At 40.3% G+C, this 17,449-nt stretch overlaps 1 protein-coding gene across 2 annotated transcripts in view; it reads right to left on the bottom strand.

The window, feature by feature from the left end:
* ACER3 (alkaline ceramidase 3) overlaps nt 1-17,449 on the bottom strand; it is a 75,094-nt gene that overhangs the window by 24,305 nt on the left and 33,340 nt on the right. For both annotated transcript variants that reach the window (XM_050931028.1, XM_050931038.1), the window contains exons 3-6: nt 16,198-16,250; nt 12,624-12,676; nt 9,799-9,880; nt 8,394-8,429 (exon numbers count right to left, since the gene is read on the bottom strand). In XM_050931028.1, the coding sequence (XP_050786985.1) occupies nt 8,394-8,429; nt 9,799-9,880; nt 12,624-12,676; nt 16,198-16,250 (224 nt within the window). The remainder of the gene's footprint in view (nt 1-8,393; nt 8,430-9,798; nt 9,881-12,623; nt 12,677-16,197; nt 16,251-17,449) is intronic.

The following is a 17,449-nucleotide window of genomic DNA, read 5'->3' on the forward strand; positions in this document are numbered from 1 at the left end:
AGTCTCAAATCAACCTTTAGCATTAAAGAGGAGAGGTTATGGTGACTGGCAGTACACAAGAATGTCTACATTTTACTATTGATAAGGCTACGATTCTGTCACTGAGGTCACGGATTCTGTGACTTTCTGGGACTTCTTTTGGGGCAGGGCTGGAGCAAGTGTCAGTCCTAAGGCTAACTGGAGCCCTGAGTCTGCCGAACAGCTGACCGGTGGCCAGCCCAAGGCCTAGAGAAGCAGCAGTCCCTGGCTGCCGGAACAGTGGCTAGGGATGGGGGAGTCCCTGGAGCTGGAGTGGCTGCTGTTTGTTCACCCTACACCTCTACGTATTTTTAGTAAAAGTCAGGGACAGGTTGCAGGCTTCTGTGAATTTCTGTTTATTGCCCATGACATGTCCCTGACTTTTACTAAAAATACCCAAGACAGAAACTTAACCTTAACTATCCATATGTAACAGAACAGAATCAATTCTGACCTGAGTCTTTATGGTACTTAAAGTGAAGCTCCAATCCAGACTATGTGAAAAGTGCACAGTGGACTGGCCCCATTTGTGTTCAGAATAAGAGCCAATTAAAGTTGTTACTAAAATAGTCACTACTTTTTATTCACCACTGCAGTGTAGAACTAAACAAAGGGATTTGCAAGCATAATTCCAATCCAGTTTAGGCATCAACAGAAAAGTTTTATTACCTTTATTGGGGAGATATGTGACCCAGAAACAACCCCGCTAGACTTGACATAGTTATCGTTTGTTAATACTGAGCCAATGGAGGAAAGCTTTATACATACGCAACATACTGCCTGTGTTTAAATGTACAGAGGGAGTTCACACCTTGCTGCAACCAGAGATTGAGTCCTCCATCTTTGTGCCTCTCTGTACTGTGTATAGTTTGAGGTCCTTTTAGTATTTCCAATGCATTAATGAACACTTCTATCTTGTCTTAACCCTGATTTCCAAAAAGGACAAATTTAAGATGATCTGTTTCCCTTCGACACCCAAATCAAGAGACTAGTTCTAAAATGTTAGAAAACTCACTTAAAGAGACAGCACGCTAAAGGACAACCAAAGGATAGTTTTGATCATTTTTCTTACTTACAATTTCCATCTCTAAACATTCCTCTGTTTCTGCATGGATAGACATTTCTGCTATACAGACAGATTTCTGTCACACTGGTTAACATAGTAGCCAACGTCAAGCTTTTATCATGTAACAGACTTACACTGGCTCTTTGTACAAGAATGAAAGGCTTTCACTCTGTCTAGCGAAACACCTGGCTTACGGCCAGCCCACAGGCCAGGTAAAATACTGGCTAAAAATGTTACTCTTTGTAGCAGCTACTGACAGAATGAAGAAGCAAAAACTGAAGGAAAGCACTTTTCTTTAGAGCCACTGACTTGATCCCTCAAAATTAGTGGCTTAATGGCTTGGATAGAAGATAGTCATAATAATGCAGGGATAAAAATTAACTATTGCTGTGAACGGAAAGCCATCCATTGTTGACACATCTTGAAAAAAAGACCAAGAATTTAAAGTAGCGTATTAGTAATAAGATGAATACGCATTTGTTGTTCCAGTTTCTCACTCTTTCTCAAATAGTTCTTCCTGACATACTCTAAACACCATCATCCTCAGATACAAAGCATTTAAACATTGCAAAGAGGTGCTGTGTCCATGAAGGGATTATAATTGTAGAGTCATGCTACAGTAGTTTCTTGCTGGAGGAATATAAATGGAGCCACACAGCAAGCTTTAAGTAATGCTTAAACCCATTCTATACATTTCCTCGTCTATCTTTTAAACTGAATTAAAAAAAGTTTCTTCCTGACTCCCCACAAAACACTTATTTGTTTTCTTTTAAAAGCTTTGCTCATATTTGCTTCAGTTCTTTATGTTGCTTCTCTCTGCATTTTTAAATATGGCATTAAATAACTGCATCACTTAAATTATACTTTGAAAACATACAAGGCAGCTTTATGTAACTCTACCTCTTGCAGCATCTGCTTTAAATTGGACTAGAGAAAATGGCAGGCCAAATAAGGCCAGGGCTACACTGGCGCTTTACAGTGCTGCAACTTTCGCTCTCAGGGGTGTGAAAAAAACACCCCCCTGACAGCTGCAAGATACAGCGCTGCAAAGCCTCAGTGTAAACAGTGCAGCAGCGCTGGGCTACACCGGTAGAGGATGTGGAGTTATCATAACCTAGTCCCAGATTTGGACCTTAGCGTCCAAAATATGGGGGTTAGCATGAAAACCTCCAAGCTTAGTTACCAGCTTGGACCTGGTAAAGCTGCCACCACCCAAAAAATTAGAGTGTTTTGGGGCACTCTGGCCCCCCCAAACCTTCCCTGGGGACCCCAAGACCCAAATCCCTTGAGTCTCACAACAAAGGGAAATAAACCTTTTCCCTTCCCCCCTCCAGGTGTTCCTGGAGAGACACACAGAAGCAAGCTCCGTGAATCTAAACAGAGGGACTCCACCCTCCCCGTTCCCAGTCCTGGAAAACAGAATTACCGAGAGCTAATCTCTCTTCCCCCCTCACCCAGAGGGAATGCAAAGTCAGGCTAGTAAATCTAACACACCCAGATTTCCCTCTGACTTCTTCCTCCCACCAATTCCCTGGTGAGCACAGACTCAATTCCCTGGAGTTCCCCACTAAAGAAAAACTCCAACAGGTCTTAAAAAGAAAGCTTTATATAAAAAGAAAGAAAAAGTACATAAAAATTGTCTCTCTGTATTAAGGTGACAAATACAGGGTCAATTACTTAAAAGAAATATGAATAAACAGCCTTATTCAAAAAGAATACAATTCAAAGCACTCCAGCAACTATACCCAGGTAAATACAAAAGAAAACAATAGAAACCTTACTGCCTTACTATATTTCTACTTACAACTTGGAAACAGAAGATTAGAAAGCAGGAAACAGAAAAATCCTTCCCATAGCCGAGAGGGACAGATTCAAGACAAAGAACTCAGACACAAACTTCCCTCCACCCAGACCTGAAAAAGTCTGGTTTCCTGATTGGTCCTCTGGTCAGGTGCTTCAGGTTACTTTTTTTTTTAGGTGAAAGAGACATTAACCCTTAGCTATCTGTTTATGACAGGAGTACGTGCAGAACTGGGAGAGCTCTCTCCCAGCGCTGGCGCTGCGACCACACTCGAAATTCTAAGCACTGCCGCGGCAGCGCTTTGAAGTGCAAGTGTAGCCATACCTTAAGAGAGTTTGCAAAGTAGCTTAAATAAAAGGAAGCAGAATAAGCGTCTCTTCAACTTTTGTTATCACAAAACACTTCCCTCTCCATTGTATGTGGCAAAAACGAAGCTGCACATTATTCAGGCTGCCACAATTTTTCACCTTTGCATTGGAAAATACACCTTAGGCTTATCAGTAGTAAATACTTTGCCCTTAAAAGTAGGTAACACCTTTCATCTGTGGGACCTAAATATAATTTACAAAAAATAACTAAAACCAGTATTTTGCAACTGTTTCACACGAAATGCAGAAAGTTGAGTGACTCACACAAAATCATTTTCTGTATCAAGTCAGAGGCACAGTTGGGAATACAGTTTGGGGACTCTGAGGGAGACTAGCCCCAGACCCATCAGACTGCATTTTTAGTGGGGACAGGTTCAGTTTTCTGCTATTTCCCACCATCTATTAACACTGCTCCTGGCTTTCTGCCCCAGTCTTCATTAAAATGGCTAGCATCAGTTTGTCAGCTTCAACTATTATTGCAGGTGTCAGGAACTGTATCAAGAGAGTCTGGGCTTTTTGCACATTACACAATACTTATCACTTAATATATTTTTCTCCAAAACTTTTAACATTAAATATTTACACATTATCTATCCTGGAACTCTTATTTGCAGTTTACAGTACAAAAAACACATTTCTACACTATAGGACTTAAATGCGTACTTGAGTTTCTAAAAGATGCTTGGGGGAGGGGGAAGGAATCAGATGTTTAAACTACTACTTGTATTACATCAGTATCTAGAAACCCCATCCAAGATTAGGGCCCCACTGTGCTAGGCACTGAACAAACACAGTGATGGTGCATCTTCACTGCGGAGTTACCTCAGGTGATCAGCATCCAGGTCTGAGCAATTGAGTTAGCTTAGCCCAATTATGAGCAGCCCCACTGCAAAGCTCCACCTGAGATACTTTATCCTCACTGGGGCTGTACTCAGCTGTGTCACTAGAACTTCTGGGGGCATATCCCATAGTTCTTTGTGCTGCAGCCAGCTGAGCCGCTCTATGATTTTTTCCTAGTAAATGGTGGGAGAACTTATCTGTCCTTTTGAGCACACAGAGGCAAAGTGTGGGAAGTCACTAGAGGACTATTAGCACTCGAGTGATTTTTGTCTGCTTCCTCACCGCAAAACAGGTGGGTTACCAGCAGAAGTACAAGCCTCACTCTTGTTTCAGTCAAACGCCCAGACAGGCCAACTAGCTCATGTTCACAGCACCCCCAAACTCAAGGAAGAGGTTGTGTGTGGACAGAAGGGGGAGGGTAGATGCAACACTTGAGTAAGAGCTCAAGTTAACTCTGCAGTGAAAATATGCCTTGAGAAAGCCTCACCAGCCTGAAGAGCTCACAGTTTAAATAGACAAGACAAACAAAAGAGTAGTGGGAAAACAGGCACAGGAAGTTGAAGCGAGTTGCTCGAGGTCAGTGGCAGATCTGGGAACAGAACCCAGGTCTCTCACATCCCAGTCCAGGACCCTTCACTGGATCATGCTGCCTCTCTAGTGGTATAAAAGAATTTTAAAGGAAAAAGGAACAGTGTTCATTTTGCACAGCAATCTGAAAATCTGGAAGGTAAGAAGCCTTTTCCATCATAAACTGTTAAATCTCCTTTAAAGTGTTTTAAATTACAATTGGACGTCTGATCCCCCAGTAGCTGGGGCCTAAGGTTTTCTTTGCTCAGTTTCAGTCCATTACTCCCGTTTACGCTCTCTGTGCCACTATAAACAATTCTACTCCTTCCTTGATGTTCACACACTTCAAACCCTTGGAAAGTTAATCAATCCCCCATCATTTGTCATTTAGCCAACTTAATCATGCTCTTTGAAATCTTTCCATTTATCAATCCTTCCAGCGCTACATTTATTTTTGTTGCTCTTCTCCAGATTCCCACTTGGCTGGAGCCTCTATATGCAGTGTCACAAGTGGGATTACTTTTTCTTTCTTCTCTTTCTTTAAAGCCGAGTGATAGTCAAGTATCAGATATAATTAAACAGTTTCATGATTCCTTTTTGTTGGGAAGAACTTCTGACCTTTCAAATGTTCAGACTGCTGAGAATGAACAGAATGGGTACAGTTCTCTTGCAGCTTGAGTTTTTTAAGCTAGACTGAACTGGAATGTTTCATTTGAACTGAAATATTTTCAGTATATAATCAGAGAATGGCAGCAACACCCATCACTCCCCAGGAAGGGTTTTACTTTTTCTTTTAAAGTCTGGTGAATATTGACACTTATAAAAGTAAGATCTAATAAGCACTGGTAGTGTCAGGCACAACGAGAGAGTTCCTGACTGCAATCCTGCTACCACAATTTAAAACTGACCCCCTATTCCTACTACAGCTGGGGCCAAAGAATAGCCAGTGAATCTGGCCCTCCACTTGCATTAAGCATGGCTCATTGAAGCTGAAAGCCCCAGCTGCCCATCAAGTGAGTGGATAAAGATGGTACATGATGCATTGGGAGATCTAGCCTCTCAAGGCCACACCTTTGTATTAGAGATGAGGCCACCTCTAATTTATTCAGTTAAGAAAATTAAGAGCAGCCTTCAGTTCGCCAAAGGATGAACAGGCCACTCTTACCATTGCAGCACTGAGATTTCTAAAGCTCCTTGATACCTACTGTCAGTGTGCAGGAGAGACCCGCTGTACTTATACCTATTTTCTTACTATGCCATAAACAAACAATTAGAAGCCCCTCTACTTGTAAGCAACTTAGAGGCATTAGCCAGGAAGAAGACAGAAGAACAGTAAAGAACGTAAGCAGCTGACTGAAAAATGAGGCCTGAATCATGGGCACTGAAACAATGCAGGACCCTTCTGTTGCTACATCTTTGTGGACTAGGAGATTGAGATGATACAAAAAGTACGTTATTCTCTACATGTACACACCTATTTGCCACTTCCTTTGTAAAACTGACCAATGTATAGGGACTGGATGAGAGAAATAATACCAGGAATCAAGTCCCGTACGGAAAAAAATATTGTTTGGCAATTTAAGAGCGAGTATAGACTTAGGCCTGAAAGTTAAACTGCAATTATATATAAGTAATTAAGTTCACATTAATTCTTCAGAATGCATTCATTTCACTAAATATTTATTGAAGTTACATAGCAATTCCTTGTGTACTCTATCTAAAATAAGGGGCAAATACTGAGGTGGAAAAAATACCTAGCTTAGTCACACAGAGAAATATTCCTTTCCGATTTACAGTGCATTTGGGTAAATTCCATGCAAAAATGAATGCAGTACTGCAACATTTGGAATTTGTTTATTTCCCTAATAATTAACAATTTGGAAAGAGCTGTCATAGCTCCTTAAAAATATTGTTTTTCTGCTATGTATTTTTCACTGTTACCCTTCAGAACTTCATAGTGAAATGATGATTGAGGGCATGAAGGCTATATTCTGAACTTAATGGAAACCAGATAGAAACATTAAAGCCAAGAGGCAAGGATTTAAAGTTTCCTAGAATTCTCCCTACTGCTACAGGAAAGTGACCTCTTAATTTGCATCACATTTAGGAGCTCAGACGTTGCTAGCATACCAAGCTGGCTGCAGTCAAGCTGTAATACTTTCACAGCAGTGTGGAATACTGCTCAGTGGGCATTTGACTTAAAAAACAGTCGGCATCAGGAGCTGAGCATCCACAAAACACATTAACTGTCCAGATGTTATCCTGTCAGTCACCCATGTGGGGAAATATCCACCCCCATTCTGTGTAGATACATAATCATGACTGCTAACCTTTTGCAGTTGTAAATACCAGCACATAAAAGGCAACACTTCATATTGGTAGTGCTGACCCTCTCCCTATCAATACACAGATCAATCTCTAGGCATGCAAGTGACCACGGGGGCCTGAAAACGCAGCCTGTCACATTTCTCTAGAAGATGCAGGCTTGTTCCTAGACACCATCCTGAATTTTTCCAGCAGAAAAACATTGAGTTTTCAGTCAAATATAGGTGGGTACAGATAAAGGGAAGATGACACATCCATGGAGGGAGGCAGAGAGAGAGAGAGAGCTGCTGCTCAGTACTCTCTCTCTCATATAACAGACCTAGTAGCCCTGCTGCTGAAGGCCCTTAACTCATCTGCCCTTTGTAGCTTTCCTGGTATTTTCATGCCAGAATGACCTGTGCTTCTGAAGCCCCAGAGTCAAATCACTATGAACTCAGATTTCACAGTGGTAGCCGTGTTAGTCTGTATCAGCAAAAACAACAAAGATTTTCCCCCTACTGTTACTCATCTTCTTGTCAACTGTTTGAAATGGGCCACTCTCATTACCACTACAAAAGTTATTTTTCTTCCTTTGGTATCCTACTGTTAACTGAATTCTCGTTAGACTGACACTTGGTAAGGCAATTCCCATCTTTTCATGAATTTATACCTGCTCCCGTATTTTCCATTCCATGCATCTGATGAAGTGGGTTCTAGCCCACAAAAGCTTATGTCCAAATAAATTTGTTAGTCTCTAAGGTGCCACAAGGACTCCTCGTTGTTTTTGTGAACTCAGAGGAATAAATACCAAGAAAGCCACAGAGTACCAAAAAGTTAGGGTACTGAGTATATTTCCATATATTGAGTCTTTTCTTTTCAAAGGCAGCAGATGCGTTTCTCTCATACACAGCAACCTTTATATAGCAGCCAGTTTTCATCCCTATCTTCTGACAGGAAATAGGAGGAGCCAGCAGAAAACAAACTGGCTGTATTGCTAATAAGGAGCCACTAGGGCTGAAGAGTTGGGTCACATGGCTTCCCAGCAACCAAAAAGAGTGGAGAACAAACAGGTGTCCCTCGCTCTCATGCACCCACCCCACAGTAGCCCTGGTTATTTATATAAGGTAGCTATTGAATATCCACGTAAAATATTCACTCAAATACTGACTTTTCTCCATCACTCCTTGACAATGAAATACAATCATTAAGTTTTGACATAATTCTCCAATAATTTTTCCAGGTCATCAAATGACAGGACTAAAGTACACCAGTAAAAAATGTGAAAAGCACAATTATTCTTTTTGCAAACTGTGATGGACAATACAAGATTCTCAAACATGACACTAACATGGCTACAGCAACACTGCATACATTATTTAACAAGACTGTCTTTATGCTAAAGAATTAATTGCAAAGGAGTAAGATTTACCTGATGAAATACTGGCTCTTTCAAATTTAGGTAAATCTGCAAAGAGTTAAAGAAAAAGTGTTACACATTGTTTTGCATACGGATATCTTTGTTTTACATATTGAAAATCATAAAGACTTAAGCCATGTTAGAATAAAAATACAACTATCCACCTACAGAGTACCAAACTTGATAAGGCATTGGAATTCTTTCCCCTGACAACAGCAAGCACCAATATTCTTTGAGTCCCTCCAGATTTATGTCACTATTTCAAAAAAGTAGTTTTAATAGCAACCCTAAACAGATAGTTTTAGATGTGAACATCTCTCAATTTATTCAAACTGCAATACACATACAGTAAGTTAAAAGTGCATTAAAATTTTAAACATATCTAATCCTTGATAAGTACTGAAACAGGCTGAACTAGAGTCCTCATAGGCAATTAATTTTTTCTTAAAATTATCAGTCTGTGTCTGTTAAATGAGATCTCTAAATTCCCATGGATGCTAACAGAAAGTCACAGCAGACTCCTACTGCTAAGGTAGTGAGTTCAAGTCCCGCTTTGGAAAAAAGTGGGCATTGTATCTATGAACAGAATTATTTTTTCATTTCAGGCTCAATCTGATCTGCTCCACAAAATGCGATATCAAAAACGCTCAGAAGAACAGTCAACCCATATAAAGATGCAAAATCTGCAATACATGAGGATAAGGGTCAGCAATGAAACTGGCAAGATTACTTGGCTTTATCTCCCATCACCAAATATAGAGATTCCATCCACGTTAGTTTTAGGTTCCTAGGAAGCATCCCCACAAACATGCAGAGAGCACACTGAACCAAGGAATAGAATCAAAATTAACCTTAACTGTGCTGTATTTATTTTGAAAATTTTAAACAGTTAACTTTTAGTTGTGGCTGGTTTTGACTTCTATTTAGCGCACCTATTGCTCTCTAACTGCAGATCTCAATGTACTTTACAAAGATGACTGAGCATTATCCTCCTCATTTTACAGATGAGAAAGTTAAGACTCAAAAAGGTAAAGAAACTGCTCAAGGTCTCAGAACAAGACAGTGGAAAAGTCAGAACAGCAGACGATTTTTCTGACTCCCAGTCCCAGGACCTAGCACCTGGATTGCCTCCCTATACTCTTTATATGAACAAACTTTTCTTTTTCCACATAAAGTGTTTTGGATCAATTTTTATTTACAGGAGGCATTGAAGTTTCCCATAGAAAAATTACATTTTGCACAATGCAATAACTAAATTAGTCTTCCCAGCTTTGAACAGAATTATTCCCAGCATGCCCAGTTTCAACAGCAACCAATAAAGTACAAGAGATAGAATTCTGCCAGTTTAATATTCCTTAAGTGTTAGGAAAATTACTAATGCCCATATGAAAGTTCTGCATAAGAAAAAGTTACTTACTATGCTGACTATGACACTGAAAGTTATTAATACAAAAAGCAGAGGATAATTGACACTGTTCTTGTGCTTGAAACATTCGTACCTGAAATAAAACAGAGGAAAGTTACATGTCTTACTTTATCATATATAAATGATAAATCCTACAAGAGGTAATAATATTAAAAGGAATCATTTGTTGGAGATTAAAGGGAATCTGTGAGAAAAGTGACACGAAACTCATGGGCCCTGTGAGAAAATTTGGACTTTCCCACAAGGCCCTGTCACTTTTACAGATGGAATATATTTCACTTGTAATAAATATTGGCCTGATATTTACTTAATTATAGGTTACTGTATGAACAAGTTGTTTGGGAAAAATACAAGCTAATATATTCAGGGAAAGATAACCCAATGAAAAGAAAAAGCCTGGGAAGAAATAATGCCTAAAAAGGTTTACTCTTTCATGGAAAGCAAATTAGACATAAGTTTGATGTGGTTAGTAGAAAAAACACTGTAAAACGTTCACATAGTAACATGTTGCCCAAAATTGCATTGCATCAGAAAACAGGAAACTGTATGGCTGTGGTGCAGTCACACTTAGATTATGGGGTACTGTTCTGCGAACCACATCATCAGGAAAGGGTTTGATACACTGGAAAGAACTCAGAGAACAGCAAACGTGACTAGGGCTGGAGGAATGGACGTGTAAAGAAAAATTAAGACCTAAATATGTATAGCTTAGCTAAACGATGAAGAAGGATTAATATGTCTACAAACCATCACAGAGGAGGCAGAATTACTTAGTCTTATGGTAATGGGATGAAAGGGAGGAAAAAAAATATACTTATTATCTGCAAAAAATCTTCAAGACAGGAAGATGTATGGCTCCGGAGCATCCTGCCAAGGGAAGTGGTGGGAATTCCACTACTTGAGATTTTAAGTTAGATTGAACCAAGGGCTAGGGAACGTTCTGTATTGAACAATCCTACTTGGTAAGCTGATGAACTAGATGATCTCTCTTCTTGGACTTCCATAATTTTACTAAATATAAGCACATTAGGTAAAGCACATAAATTTAAGAATTTATATTCGGTATACTACTCACTGTACACAATTTCAAGCAGTTTCTGTGCATAAGCTTCTCTTTGGTCTTTTATACTTTTAAAAATATGGAATAATCAGTACGAACCAAGAACCGGTGTTTGAACTTTGTTTTTATTCCTCTGAATCACATTCAATTCAGGTAAAATAAATGCAAAAGAAATCTCAGGGGGACGGGATAAAAAAGATGGAGAAAAGTTGTTCTCTCTTGCCACAGAGGTCTGGACAAGAGACAGTGAGTTTAAACTACAGCATGGCAGATTTAAATTAAATCTCAGGAAAAACTTCCCAACTGTAAGAACAGTAGGACAATGGAATAGACCACAGAGAGGTTGTTGTGGAAGCTCCTTTACTGGAGGTTGTCAAAAGGAGGCTGTATAGCCATCTGTCTTGGATGGTTTAGATCAGTGGTTCTCAACCTATTTACCACTGTGGGCGGCATATGCAGCTCTCCGTGTGTTATGTGGGCCTCACACACACACACAAACACACACTCTAGTTGCATGGCCCTGACAATGTCACACGGGCTGCAGCTGTGTGCTGATCGGGCCGCAAGCAGTCCGCGGGCTGCAGGTTGAAAACCACTGGTTTAGACATAGCAAATCCTGCATCTTGGCACTAGATGACCCTTGCAGTCTCTTCTAGCCCTATGGTTCTATGATTCTAGGATGGATTCAGATTAAAGTGAAACAATTTTAACAACATTATGGACCAAAGTTTTACATCATAGCTGGTGTAAACTGCAGTGTGTGCAGCTATTATAATTTACCCCATCTGAGGATTTGGCCCTACAGTATTCCACTTAATCCACAAGCCACAGCAGACTTCAATAAAGCTACATCAATTTACACTAGCTGAAGATCTGTCCCTGTTTAAGTAGTCAAACAAAACTCATTGCTTGCAACCAGTTCATAACAGGAATAAGTGGACTGGTTTCATTAGCTGGATTTTCAAGGCACAGCCCATGTTGCTTCAGGGACTGGATGTGGCAGGTGAGAAAGACAGTATTGCATAACTAGACTCATTTGTTGGAGTTGCAAAATGCTACACAGCTCCCTGAATCAAGGAGGAGAACTGTTTTGGATGTTGTGCCAAGACGTTATGTTAGTTTTTCTAGGACACTTTTTACAAAGTATTTAGTTTCCTTAAGAAAATTTTTTTTTTTTGAAGGGGGTGTGGAAAGCAGGTTTGATGAGAATTTAGAAATTTACATTTGGAGCACAGATTATATCACACTGTCCCTAATGAACGATAACCCTGCTGTTTTTGCAAGAGTTTCATTACTCTTGTTGTCTACATGCCAAATAATGCTTAATTCTTACTGTATATAGAGCTTCACATTTGCAAAGCATTTTTACAAACATTAATTCAATGTCCCTGTTAAGTAGAGTAGCAATCTGATTTATTAACATTTCTACAAGGCTTATCACAGTATTGTCTTATTTTATCCAAAATGTTATGCCTCATTTACAACTAGGGAAATAGGCAAAGAAGTTACGCAGCCTGCACCTGGTCACACAGCAGGTCTAAGTCAGCAAAGCTAGGACTAGAAGTCGGAGTTCCTGGCTCCTAGTCTGCCCATTAGATCATGATTCTTTACTGTTAGTAAAACTGCTGACTGCACTGAGAATAGCATAGATGTTTTAGCATCAATTTCAATGAGAGCAGATTGGGTTCCATGTATTGGCCATTACATAAAAGTACCTTTCCAATATTAAAAACACATTTGACAAAAATGTACTTACAGGCAGTAGACAAACACACAACAACTGTATATCATTGGCAGCTCATCCAACAGCTACAAAAAGCAGAGAAACACCAAAAAATGAAAATCGCTTTTAACTCATGCACACTGGTGTAAGTTAACCAAGGGGAGTCACTTGCTAAGTGGGGGGTTTAACAGCTTTATGATACCCAGCTTCTTGACTATATTTTATATACGACAGTGTCAAATGCCTCTCAACCTTAGAAAGCAGGTGAGTTACTATGCTTGCTTAACTGAATCTTTCAAATATTACACATTAGGAGAAAGCATGTTCACAGATCTCTGCCATTTTCACCACTCTCCCGTCCCTTTTAAACATTTACGGGATTTCCAGGAAATTAACAATCCTATAGTACAGGACCTACCTAACCCACACACTTCATAACCTGCTCAAAACTTTTCATGGTATCTCTCCAACTCTCAATTAAAAATTAATCAGGAGGTTGCAGTGAAGCCTCCTTAAGACCTCACTATTTTTGCAGACAATATTACAGAACATTAGTACATTATGAAATATTCTCCGATGCAATAGCCTTGCTTTTCATTTACCTTCTTTCTAATTTGAAAATTAAATAAACTGTAGTAAGTTGCAATAATTGGGTCTTCTAATCATGACTGCAAATTAATGCAGTTTTATCTTAAATCATTTTTAAACCATTAGTAATAAGATCACAACATTTTGTTTAAAGAAAACAAAGTTACTTTTCTGGAGGAAAAAAAAGTCTCTGGGAAGTAACACACCCACCTTAACTGAGGAGGCAAAAAAGACATATGAAGAATAGACACTTCTGCTGAGGATGTTCATTTTGCATTCGAACTTTTGCATTACATACACAGAATCAGAACGTCACCTTTTCCATCAAAACTCTGCACTCCAGCGAGTGCTTACATACACGCACATGTGAATTTGAGAGTGTGGAGCTGATTTCTCACTGAAGATAGCAGTAAAGTCATGAGACTGACAATCTTGAAAAAGAAGTCATTAAACATTTTGAACTTAGCAAGTATGTGGTCTAAATAGTTTCAATTAAAGAACAATGTTTATGTTTCTTTACTTTACCCTCATTTTTTTCAGAGGGAAATGAATTTTCCTGGGAAAAGGTGAAATGGGGTGCAAACAGGGCCAGCATATTTTGCTGGTGGAAGCGGTGGTACCCCTCTTTCTGAAGGTTACTTAGTGGGATTGCCAGGCTGAAGCTGTGCTGGTACTGTGGCTCCTGGCTCCCAGATACCACTGGTGCAGGGGCACTAAGAGGGGCCGCAGCTGCCGGTGGTGCCAGAGACACTGCAGTCCTGCTCTAAGCACTGAACAACATTAAAGAAAACAAGGAACAGAGGGGTAGCCATGTTAGTCTGGATCTGTAAAAAGCAATGAAGAGTCCTGTGGCACCTTACAGACTAGCAGACGTACTGGAGCATAAGCTTTTGTGGGTGAATACCCACTTCGTCAGACGTGGGTATTCACCCATGAAAGCTCAAGCTCCAATACGTCTGTTAGTCTATAAGGTGCCACAGGACTCTTCGTTGCTTATTAAAGGAAACAACTCCCGATGGAAACGGGCATGTTCTTTTGCATAAAGCCAGCCTGGTACTGCTCTATTTTGGGAAGAAGGCCTCTGAATGCATTGGCCAAAATAAGCATTCAATTTTTAACTTTCACGTTGAAAGGCAATTCGGTCATTTCAAGAGAGTGGCCAAGTCTCTCAAGAATGAGAACAAATAAGCTTATCTTGTTTCTGGCGAAAGAAACTTAGAGAATTCAGAAGAGATGACCAACAGTACCAGGCTAAATGAAGCCATTCATTTAGAAGATTCAGAACTAGAGATGAACAGCCCAGAGTTTGCTTATACCATTTCTTAGCATTTTTGAAATTTCAGTTTTCAAAGGTCTGGTCAGGCATAGCCATGTGATTAATCTATAGAGCTCCTTCTTTTAAAAAAAAACAAAAAGTTATGTTAATAAACTAAGATTCCATGAAAGAAAATAAAAACAAAAACAAATACTATGGCCAACATTTTCAAAACTGGACACCTAATATTAGCCTCCAAAGTTCACATTTTGGTAGTTTTCAAGGACAAAATAGTAGAATAAATCTCTTAGAGGTACACATCAGATTCCATCTAAGGGAGAACCAATCCCCCCCAAAAGACAGCATGGCCCAGGCACAATAAGGAGGGTGTGACTCAGTCCTTTCAGAAGTCTTAACTACTGGATGCCTGAGCACTGAGGAACATTGGGTAGTGACATGGTAAGTTGATACAGCTGCCCATCAAACAATTTTGGCGGCTGCCCTTCAGGCAGCCCCTGGAACAATTTTTCTGAAGCCCTTGCCTTTTCCCCTTTGCTGTACAATTCTGCCTGATGGTCTGTTTGCAGTATGGAGGTAACGATAGCTCCTGTGAAAGTTACCACTTGAGCAGCTACGAATGACTACTTTTCATTGTTCAGCCACAGAGCCAGTGAACAACAGCATTGTCTAAAGGATGGAACATACTTTTTCTGACTATGGGGACTCATCAGAAAGTAACAGGAGTAATTGTGAATTCCTCGCATTTAGATTAGCTGCTTCTACAGCGAGACATTGAGTGCTCTGGCATAATTTGTACTAGAGTGGCCTTGCAGATACAAAGCTTAGGTACTTTATACATTCTGACCTCAATGATGGACAGTAATATGCATCACTGAGTCTGACAGCCTCCAACAAATCCCACGGACATCAGAGAGAAGATTATGGAGGCCATCACCATCCTGATCGTGACTCAAGAGGATGAATGTGTCTCATGTTCTCAGACCTAGGACAAAGCCTTTCAAGTCTTCTTGGGAATGAAGCTATATTGGGATTACAATCTCCTTTCCCAACAACGTATTGCTGAAAAACCTTATTCCCAAGTGGAAAAGCAGCCAACAATTAATGCTTTCCACAGAGTTTTGACTTCAGTGCCATGGGCAGGTGCACATCTAGAAGTGCAGTTTTATACTTCTACAAAATTAAGCAATACATGGGGATACCGAAGGATGACAAAATAATCCTAGGCAATAATGTTCATTAGAAAGTCAAAGCTGTAATGTCGTTTAACATTACAGCACCACAAATGAAAACTCTACAACAATCTCATAACAGGTAACAGCCCTTTTACTAAATAGCGAATTGATTACAATACTCATTTAGAAACCGTATCCATTCCTGCATGTACATCAATACCAATGGCTAACAAAGTAGGGCTCACACTAGATCTATGTTGAAAGGGGTCATGTCCAGTGACCCATAAGGAATAGGTAAATTTATTTTACAGATAAATCGAACAAAATTAGATAAGCTAAGAACAAATACCTAAAATGACACATTCTGTCCACCTTTAGAGTGAGAGATCTTTGCCAGCTCTGCCAGACTTAAAAGGTACATGCACAGCTACCTGTTTTGATTCCTATGAGGGAAAAGCAAATCACCAAGGCATTCAGTTACATAAACAAAACCGAAAACAACAAATGGACACTTGGGGACAATAGTAAGATACCTGCAGAAGGTTAATTGCATCTACTGATCAGTACTAACCTGCATTTCATACTTCAGGGTCATGTGGAAGCACCAGGATCCCAATCCAACAGCTGAAATCAAACCAAAACACAATTAGCATAAACGTTCGTTAAAAACACATCACAGTCTATTATCTTAGCAAATTAACTTCATTGACAAAAGTTCTTTAGACATAGCAGACAGGGACATTTTCAGTCATCTATCCAATTTTTTTAATGCCCTTTAATTGACACCTTAGTCTTTAAAGATCCCACCGATTTTTTTGTCAGAGAATATTTCCCCCAGCATTCTTTTCCATAAAATGGTAGGACAGCACTGAGCATTAGGATCACAAGAGTATTGTATTCCCAAATATTAAATGCATTAGAACCGTTAAAAACAATGGAGAAATAGTTACACAGTAATGTCTTCTGTGGCTAAATAAAAACCACAAACCTGTGATATTTTTGTTGATGTTCAGGTGAAAGGTTTTAAAAGCTAAAATTTACAGAATCTCAGAATGAGGCCACGGGTAACAGGATTTAAGTTCAGATTTCAAAATCAGAGTCAGGTGCAGCTCTGGATTGCAGTTTATGTAAACCTAATGGAACTATTCAGAAAAGACTAGCGGGTCTTTTCCATTTCTGACTTCTATGAAGCTCTTGATATATGCACCTGGCTTTTTTCATTTAACAAATTTGCCCCCTCATCTCTGTATTTACTTCTAACAGTTTAAAGACACCACCTTACCTGGATATCATCTATCTTTATTTCCTTAGGCCTGCTGGAGACAGATTCTTAAGCCATGTCTATCTACACTCAGACTTTGGTCAGCATAGCTATGTCGATCAGGCACGTGGCCCTTGACCAATACAGTAGTGTGAGCAGAAGCCCCTGATGTAGAGTTAGGTTGGTCTACACTACTGCTTACATCACTCAGGAGTGTGACAAAGACCACCCCCCAGAGCGACGTAAGTTACGCTGAACTAAGTGCCGTGCACACCGTTGCTCTCCCACTGACCAGGGCCGGCTCTAGCAATTTTGCCGCCCCAAGCACGGCGGCACGCCACAGGGGTCACTCTGCCGCTCGCCGGTTCCACGGCTCCAGTGGACCTCCCGCAGGCTTCCCTGCGGGGGGTCCGGTGGTCCTGCGGCTCCGGTGGACCTCCTGCAGGCGTGCCTGTGGATGCTCCACCGGAGCCATGGGACCAGCGGACCCTCCGCAGGTCCACCGGAGTCGCCTGCCACCCTCCCGGCAACAGGCAGAGTGCCCCCCGTGGCATGCTGCCCC

This window comes from Gopherus flavomarginatus, chromosome 1 (genome assembly GCF_025201925.1).
Source record: "Gopherus flavomarginatus isolate rGopFla2 chromosome 1, rGopFla2.mat.asm, whole genome shotgun sequence".
NCBI lineage: Eukaryota > Metazoa > Chordata > Testudines > Testudinidae > Gopherus > Gopherus flavomarginatus.